General features: G+C 38.3%; 1 protein-coding gene across 3 annotated transcripts; it reads right to left on the bottom strand.

The window, feature by feature from the left end:
- Positions 1-305: 305 nt before the first annotated feature.
- Positions 306-8,722, bottom strand: LOC125299761 (prospero homeobox protein 1-like). 3 transcript variants are annotated; one of them, XM_048251191.1, is made up of 6 exons: positions 8,623-8,722; positions 7,236-8,053; positions 6,550-6,818; positions 5,879-5,986; positions 5,312-5,506; positions 306-2,618 (listed from the first exon to the last, which is right to left on the bottom strand). In XM_048251191.1, the coding sequence occupies exons 2-6, from the start codon at positions 7,990-7,992 to the stop codon at positions 2,451-2,453; spliced, it is 1,497 nt and encodes a 498-aa protein (XP_048107148.1). In that variant the 5' UTR covers positions 7,993-8,053; positions 8,623-8,722; the 3' UTR covers positions 306-2,450. The 3 variants fall into 3 exon arrangements, with proteins under 3 accessions (XP_048107148.1, XP_048107146.1, XP_048107147.1); XM_048251189.1 differs by having other exon boundaries at positions 6,550-8,053; XM_048251190.1 differs by lacking the exon at positions 306-2,618 and having other exon boundaries at positions 5,158-5,506; positions 6,550-8,053.
- Positions 8,723-9,137: the final 415 nt, after the last annotated feature.

The following is a 9,137-nucleotide window of genomic DNA, read 5'->3' as shown; positions in this document are numbered from 1 at the left end:
CACAATCAATACTTTGCCTGAAAGGACACAAACTCCAGTGTTGTTTCGTACGGTAGATTTGCTGAAGTGCCGTGCATTCTACTTAGCAAAAGCTACTTTCGACTCCGTACAGCGTAACTGTAGAGGTAGAGTAAGCAATGTTGACTGAAGTTGCGTTTTGTTCATGTTTATGTTTAGCAGACGCTTTTGTCCAAAGCAACTTCCATTATAGTGCATTCGGAATGTGTTCACATCGCTTCACTTTTTCCACATTTCGTTACGTTACAGCCTTATTCCAAAATGGATTCAATTTTTTTTCTTTCTCAAAATTCTACACACAATACTCCATAATGACACCATGAAAAACATTTTTTTTAAATGTTTGCAAATTTATTAGAAATAAAGAACAAAAATATAATATGTACACTACAGAAGTATTCACAGCCTTTGCTCAATACTTTGTTGTGGCACCTTTGGCAGCAATTACAGCCTCACGTCTTTTGGAATATGAAGTAACAAGCTTGGCACACCTATGGCCCATTCCTCTTTACAGAACCTCTCGAGCTCCATCAAGTTGGATGGTGAGCATCGGTGCACAGCCAATTTTCAATCCCTCCAGAGATGTTCAATGGGATTCAAGGCTGGGCTCTGGCTGGGCCACTATATAGAACATTCACAGAGTTGTCCTAAAGCCACTTCAATATCTTGGCTGTTTGCTTAGGGTCGTTGCCCTGTTAAAAGATGAATAGTCATCCCAGTCTGAGGTCAAGAGCGCTCTGGAGCAGGTTTTCTTCCAGGATGTCTATGTATATTGCTGCATTCATCTTTCCCTCAATCCTGACTAATCTCCCAGTTCCCTCGGTGAAAAACGGTGGAGTGCTGCAGCGATGGTCATCCTGGAGCTGTCAGAGTGACCATCGGGTTAATGGTCACCTCCCCAACTAAAGCCCTTCTCCCCCGATCACTCAGTTTAGAGGGAAGGCCAGCTCTAGGAAGAGTCCTTGTGGTTCCAAACTTCTTCCATTTACGGATGATGGAGGCCACTGTGCTCATTGGGACCTTTAAAGCAGAACATTTTCTGTACCCTTCCCGGGAACTGTGCCTCTGATTTTCTTTGTTTTTAATTTTTAATAAATTTGCAAAAATCTCAAAGTTTTTTTTTTAGTTGTCATTATGGGGTATTTTGAGGGGAAAAATACATTTAATCCATTTTGGAATAAGGCTGTGACATAAGAAAATGGGGAAAAAGTGAAGCACTTTTCCATATGTACTGTACATTTGAACCAAACTAAACTACCACAGAGGTAGCTCACTCTTCCTTTCAGTGCTCCCTAAGGGGTACATCTTCCTGGTGTGTTTGGGGTACAGGCTGCTACACTTATACAGTGTTTTCAGAGAATGTAGAGCTAGAGGATCTACAGAAAACGTTCTCCGAATGTTACAACACAAAAAAGTGTCGTGTGTTAGAAATCGCTTCGCATTGCTTACCCTACCTTTAAGATTACCATTTTTATATTTAGTGCCCATAGATTGCAGTTATTTAGTATGGGCGCTAGCTAGGTAGTTATAGAGAACTGTTCTCTCCTGTGAGCTGGCTGCATTTCAGTACGTTTTGCACCATTTTATGTTTGCAGTAAAGCAGTGTTAATTAGTGTTAAAACTGCAAAGAACTGATTAACATGTTATGGAGAATAATGAGTTAAGCCTTATTTATTATTAAATGAAGTTTTGGTCCCTCCACTTACAATTTCTTCATCTAGCAATTAAATGTCTCAGGGGAGAGTACAGATTTGTCTCTCTTGAACTCACAAAAAATGATGTGCACAAAAACTGAACAGAAACTCATCTGTTACAATACACAAACACTGGCCAGTTTGAGGCTAGTCCTGTGATTTTCTGTGTGAGTATGTCGATAAATTTTTGGTACTTTATGATGTAGCACTTAGACATTTTCAATTGTAAGGTTTCACCGCTGAGAAAAGCTGACATCAGATTTTCTGTGGACCAAGTGACATAGTGGATAAGGGATTATTTTTACTGAGACACGAGTCAAATGCATAAAACATTTGCCAATTGGAACTATGATCATTTTTTTTTTAGCATTTTGAAGGTAAGTGAATCAGCTGTACACTGTAGTCCACTGGCATTTAATCAGAGTATTCCAGTAGACTGTAGATTGTCTCAGTATTTGAGAACATATTGTGGCATATTAATTGTATACCATCAAGGGAAATCTGTCAGGTAAGACGTTAAAAACTAACAGCGTATACTTTTAAAAGATAACTTCACAGAATAAGAACATATACCAACAGACATTTTTTTCCAAACCTCACCATGACTTGTTTAGCAAACTGCATGCTTCATTACCTGGATTAATTCATTCTTAATTTTACATTTGCAAAGTGATTGACAGCATGCATTTTTATATTCTAGCATTCAGTACCTCTTGGTCTCCTCACTCAATTACATCACTATGTGAACAAAGGAGATTTAAATGCTGCTGGGATATCACTGTCTAATTTACATATGACCTTGTATATTGCCTTCTTCCAAGAGGGGTCCATATCTCTGGACAGGGAGATGGCAGTGTAGAACTCTCTTAGTGTTATTTCCACAACCTCAAGAAATCTGTCTGGGACCTGAAGTAAAACACACAGCCAAGAACAGTCAAACGTTAATAATGACACTGTAAAGACCTTAATATCCAGTCGAATGACCTTAAGTTTTTCTGTATTTATTTTTTTTTTTTTCATATTCAGTCATTTGAAAAGGTAAGTAATGCAACACCCCAGAGAAAATGTGTTGCTAGATATCGTGTACTTACAGCCCTTACATCTCAAATCATTGATTTATTACTTAGAATGTTAGAAATGTGTGTCTCTTCAATGTTATGTGATGACAAGTGGGGGTGATGGGGTTGTATTGTTAAAATCATATTTTCATGGTTGGAAAACAGTTAAAGAGTGATGAACATCTCACTGTTTTTTGTGATCATTTGATAAGACTCGGAGGAGACCTTTTAAATCCATATCTTAGCACACACTCATGGACAGTTGCATAATGCTATAAATTAAGTATTTGTGCTTGAATAGATAAATGCTGTGTATCTTATTAAATTTAAGTATTATTATTGTTTTGTATGTGTATGTCGCTTTGGACAAAGGTGCCTGCCAAATCACATAACCATCTTTGGCTTCAGTTATTTTGAGATGCTGAGTCTTTAGGGAACTGTCGTGAAAAGATGTTTATGACTCACACATGTTTTAAGGCTTAAAACAACAAATAAGAAAATATAACTGAAAGCAGCATAGAGAGGGTTAAGTAGCACAGTAAGGCGTAGTTGCCATGTGAATTTGATGTCTTGTCAAGTATGTGGTTATACGTTTTCATTCAACAATTTTGTGACCGTGTTTTGTAGTGCCTTGAGTCTAAAGCCCTGTTCATGCAACGTTAATTCACCTGTAATCGCTAACTTACATTAACATTAGGTCTCCTGTCACTAGCACTTGCAGTCTGAATGGGGTTTAAAGCGTGATGTATGCCTTTGTGTAGAATCTAGGCATAGCTATTGGAAATTAGCCTATGCCAAGGTAAGAATGTGCGCTCATGTCTGCGTAGCTCTGGCTACTTGCAAGGCGCTACTAGCTAGGCTAACGCTACATGTGTATAAATGTAATTTATTTGCCCTATTTTTTGCTTAGGTTTTGTATTTTTTTGTAAGTTTGATCATAGAAATATGATCATAGGTTTGACAGATAATACCAATTATCATACCCAAAAAAAGGTGTTTTTTGCGAGGCGTCTACGAGACAACTGACGTCAGTAAGCTAACTACAGAGTCGATAGCTTGTGAAGCAGACCATTCACAACTGTTACAGTATGTGTAGATATGTGGTGACATTTTTTGGGAGATGCACATACAGATTCCATGCAGAACTATGAATTAACTGACTTACTTAACTAAGTTTGTCGCCAATACTGTTTGGCCATCAAATACAATCTTAGGACAGGAAATGGCAACATGTTATAAAGAACAAAAGTTGCAATCATTTTTTTTTTTATAAAAAAAACGAGTAAAATAAAAATTTAAAACCTGGTTCATAAGGTAAAGAAGTGTTGGAGATATGGGCGCACTTTGTATTTGGCAGTTTGCCGTTGACTTTAATCATCTGTGACTAATTTGGTTGGACAAAGTTGGTTTGTGGAGTAGCAAGAAAACAGTGAACAAGAAAATCCAAAATGTCTATCTGTGACATACAAATACATCTGTGGTAATATATCTTGTCTATTCAGTTCATAATGTTCATCTCAGACATCAATTATGCATGTAATTTAATTCTTAGAATTAGTTTACAGTAGAATCTTTCGATGACTATCTTTTATTATAAGCAGTTTATAGAGCACGTCTTCTGTCTACATCAACAACATTGTAATGATAGACTGCGTTACCACTCTCATTAACAACACAATAAGTGGGTTGGTGGAGACGTTTTGTAACACAATAGCCAGATTACTGTGCTGAGGAAAATGTGTCGACTGCCATGCAAGGCTGTAACAGCCTACCATTAAAAGTAACATTTCTGTGTAATAAACCTTACAACTTCCTTACAACTGCCTGATCAATCATGTTTTAAAACTATACACACGACAAATCTGTGTGAAATTAGAAATATTTCTTTCTTTCTGTCCGTAATCAAATTCCATTAAAAAACATCAGTTTCCAATGTACTACACGGATTGTACATATCAAACTTGTCTTTTCCTTATGTCTATCTTGCTATATCTCAAAATGACTAATAGCGCTCTATAGATGTTTTTGAATTGAATGGTTTCTGCATTGTGTGTATGTAGGTTTCAGTTTTGTATATTTACATAGAGGAAGCTGAATATTATGTGTGTTATATTCACAAGGCCACACATGAATGTGACTTTCTATTTTGTGCTAGTAACGTTAAGTAGTGGGGAAAAGAGTTGTCGATCCTTTACATAACAGCATTTTTATAATGCAAATTATAGATGGTTGTCAATCTGTTTACTTTTTTTTAACCTTACCAGGCTTTTTTGTTGTCAATAAGAGAATAACACACAAAACCTAAGTTGTCTGATGCAAACTAGAACTGGGCCTGTTATGAACTTGTGTGTGTGTGTGTGTGTGTATATATATATATATATATATATCATTTGTGAGTGCAAGTAACAACACTCTGGACACTTATGGTAACTTGTTAACTAATATAATGTAATGTGCGTGAACAAGTTGTGCCCCTGGTAGTTTCATTGTAAGGTGTTCCTTGTAGTGGATCACTTCTGATATGCGTTTGTTGTGACCTACCTGGTAGTCATTGGCTTTGTTGTAATGTGTGTTCAGTGCTCTGAAGAGCTCGGAGTCCCGGTCCATCGTGATGTCCCTCGTGTTGCCCACTCCCTCCGCCACGGCCTGCCGCGCAAACTTCTCCATCTGGATGTAATAGAACTCGCGGAAGTTGCTGAACCACTTGATCAGCTGGGATGTGATGCACCTGGTGAACTGCGCAGAGGATGGAAAAATTTCAGGTGAGTGTTTATTGTTAGTGCTATTAGATACAATTACTGAACTACATTAAATACAATAAGTTAGGCACATTTGTGTTAATAAACAATGCTGCATGAAGGCAATTTTCCAGCTTATCTATATAATGTATAGTTCAACATGACTCATAATTATGTGACTTTTTTTATTACTCATTTTACTTGGAGACAAATAAAGCATTTTAAAACGATCTACCCGAGTACTTATTTTTATTTGTATTTTTTCCCCCCCAAATGCTTATTTACTGAATCTGCAGTCGCTGTAGGTCTTTGAGCAAACATAGCTGAGATCACTGACTCAACACAATGGAACACTTATATCTGTTCTTACCTTTACATCAGGAAAGAAGGTTTTCAGCACATTAGAGCTTGGGTAACGTGTGTAGAAGAACATTAGCTTTGCCTTTTTTAGATGGCCAGGGGTCAGTCCCTCCTGAATGTGACATTGTTAAGGATCTTGAACATTTTGGAAAAAAACAGCAGGTTGGCCCATCCACCCTGTATACTGAAGTATACAGTGTATGGAAAGTGTATTGACAATGAGGATCATACTACATCCTAAACAGACATGTTATATTTGATTATTAAAGCCACATAGTTTCACTTACAATGCATGCACTACTTAATGACAATTAGCATAATCAAAAACACACCACATAGATGATTTGTGTTGTGTGGCTTTGGTTGAATCTTACCCATCCATACCAAGAGAGAGATATCAAATGCTTCAACTCTAATTTGTTAAAATAAAGATTACATAAATTTTGAATTGGCTCAGATTGAGCTCATCTGTAGCTGAGGTGATTCAAATTGCCAGGAATATTGAAAACTTTCTGTCCACCCGAACTACCCAGAACACCCAAGCCATCCTAGTTGATGCAGGTTCTACATAGACAAGACTAAATAAGGATTCTTTTTAAGGTTCATTGATAACTCCTAAAAAAATGTTGACTGGTCGTGGTAACATTATGTCTTGCTAGCTACTGCATTTTCAAAGGATATATTAAGAGGCAAGAATGAGTTGTTTTCCACCAAGCCTTGGTTTTCCCTTTTGATGTGAGGAAGGCAGAGGTTGTCAAAGGCCAGTTGACTCAGAGCTACCAGTTGTGCTTGTTGGCTCATACAGTTAGACATTCCCTTTGAAGTTACCTTGATTGGTTCCCAAGAATGTGACATTATGTCCACCGAAGACTGACTTGTATTGTATTGACATGGAAGGCTGTCCAGCACATTCGTGGGGCTGTCTTGAAATCGCTGTAGCACTTCTTGGTCTATGTGAAAATTATTTTGTTTTGATTGAGAGGGTGGATTGCTGATCTCAGAAAAACTTGTATTTACTTGGGTGAATGTATTGGGATTCTCCTGGTTGGATGGTTTTTGAATGACCAATGACAAAGCTTCTGTCTGAACATTTGGCAGTGAAGGCTCTGTTATCTGTGAACACAAGTCATAGTTTGGTGTGGTTGCCTCTTCATATTTCACATTTTCGTCTAACAAAGCGTGCTCAGACCCTACGTCAGGATCCTGCGCCGGTGTCTTGAATAACGAGTGAAACATTTTCTTGAAAACCAAATCAACACTCAAGTTTACAGCCCTGGACAGCTCTGACTTCAGAAGTTCAATCAGTTCATCTGTGTCCAGACCCGTGTGACTACTCTGTATTTTGATCCTGTTTCTTTCCCACTCACCACTCAAACAATGTTGAAAGTCACCTCTGGAATTATGCAAGATAGGAGTGTCTGGTATTAGCGGTGTAGAAGATGTATTTGTAATGCATGAGAGATTCTCATTTTTCGCAACTCCCCTCGGTGCAGTCTCTCTTCTTGGATACTCCTCTTCAGAGTTTTTGTGGTAGACCTTGGTCATCTGGTCTTTCTGATGCCTTGCATGAAGCACATTCAAATGCTCAGGGTTCTCCCTGGTCTTGTAATCCTCACCACAGGAGGTTTCGCCTCTGCCCTGGCTGTAATCCAGTGGTGGCAGAGTCACTCTGCTGCTGTGCCATGCATTAGTTTGTGCAGGGGGACCGGCGGCTATTTCGTCTCTGAACTGTTTCGGAGGAGATCCAACCATGCGTTGGAGAATGTTCTCGACCCGGGCCCGTTTGACCCGATGATTCTCCAGGCAGGAATGGTCCCAACTAGGACTGAATGGGCTGGTTAGGACCTGTGTGGTTTCGCCATCCTCACTTAAAGTGCTGGTCCTGCACTCATCATAGTAAGAATTGTTTAAAGAGGTTGTGGGGTCAAAGTGTTGGGGAAAGTCGTTCGGATGGTGTGACCTCTTCCTCTCTGCATTTTTTCTCAAGAGGAGAGAGATGATGGACTCCGTGGTCCTTGAAGTCAGAGAGTGGCCGTACCTGTTCTGTGGGTCGCTCAGTTCACCACATTCAGGGTAACCATTACTCAAAGTGTGCATGTTTTGATCAGATGAGCTGTAACTCATGCCAAAGGTTTTTTAAATGTTGGTGGGTTACAAAGTATCAGATACGATGATTAATATTTACCTGAAAAATATCAGAGGAGGAAAGTATTTACCAACAGACAGACCTTATGGATTGGATGTCATTTGTATTTTATCTCTTTTTATGTCTGTCTACTTTTGTTTTGGTTTGTGTCTATAGGTGTCAGTTGTATAGTTGGTGTTGGGATCATCTTTTAAACTTTAACTGAAAAACTTTGGAAGGAAATGTGTAATACAAATTAAAATGACTGACTTACTTATACTGAAGAAATAAAAATAAAGACCCATTTGTGTGTGTGCATATTTACCAACTGCATAGCAACCACCAGCAAAAAAAACACATAAATCAACATTGTAAGCAGCAAAGAAATATAAGTTAAGACATGCATTATTTATTTTTTAGTGAAACTAATAACAGGCCTAGGCTACAATAAATCACTGGTTACTTGAAAATAACAGATATGCATTTTACTCAATGTTATAGGCTGCAATACAAAACTCAAAAAATATCGAATATGCAAAAAAATCGAGGTCACAGAGACACAATCACAAGAAACATTAAATAAAACTTTTTTTCTGGTGGTAGGCTGTGTGCAGCAGCTTAGGTCTTACCTGTTGAGAAATAGCGCGCATGAATCATAGCAAGTCTCCCTGTGGTGAGGTCTGTGCCCTGTCACTGACAAGCATTAATAAATAGTCATCGTAAATGAGATGCAAGGGGGCAGAGCCAACAGTTTGGCACAATACCAGATTCTACTGGCTCTATATTGTCTCCTATGGAAATTATGTATCTCGGCTAAGATTAGCTCACATACACTTTAAAATGGTCTCCCTGTGTGATTTGGGTAGGCTATTCTGCCGACGTTTTGTTAGATGTTAGAACAGATGTGAGAGAAAAGGGCATTTGCCCAGTCAGAGAATAAGTAGGCCTATTTAATAACTGATCAAACCAAAGCCTAGCACCTCAGTCCTGTAGTTGAAGACGGACAAGATCTTTGTCAGCAAAATCCATCATTTTCACATTTGTCTTTACATTTATTTCATTATTAAAGTACTAATTAAAGGTACTAAAGCGACTTTTACCATAAACCGCTCCGTCAAATGACTTTTACTTGCTAATGAGCCAT

This window comes from Alosa alosa, chromosome 8 (assembly GCF_017589495.1).
Source record: "Alosa alosa isolate M-15738 ecotype Scorff River chromosome 8, AALO_Geno_1.1, whole genome shotgun sequence".
NCBI classification, from domain to species: domain Eukaryota; kingdom Metazoa; phylum Chordata; class Actinopteri; order Clupeiformes; family Clupeidae; genus Alosa; species Alosa alosa.
The sequence above is the reverse complement of the archived record's forward strand: the minus strand, read 5'-3'. Positions and strand labels throughout refer to the sequence as shown.

Excerpts from the sequence above, each read along its gene's own strand:
- LOC125299761 (XM_048251189.1), bottom strand. The coding sequence starts at position 7,992 with ATGAGTTACAGCTCATCTGATCAAAACATGCACACTTTGAGTAATGGT. Across the intron at positions 5,987-6,549 it reads ACTCATTCTTGCCTCTTAAT|ATTCAGGAGGGACTGACCCC; the intron begins ATATCCTTTGAA and ends TAACAATGTCAC. Across the intron at positions 5,507-5,878 it reads CCTTCTTTCCTGATGTAAAG|TTCACCAGGTGCATCACATC; the intron begins GTAAGAACAGAT and ends TCCTCTGCGCAG.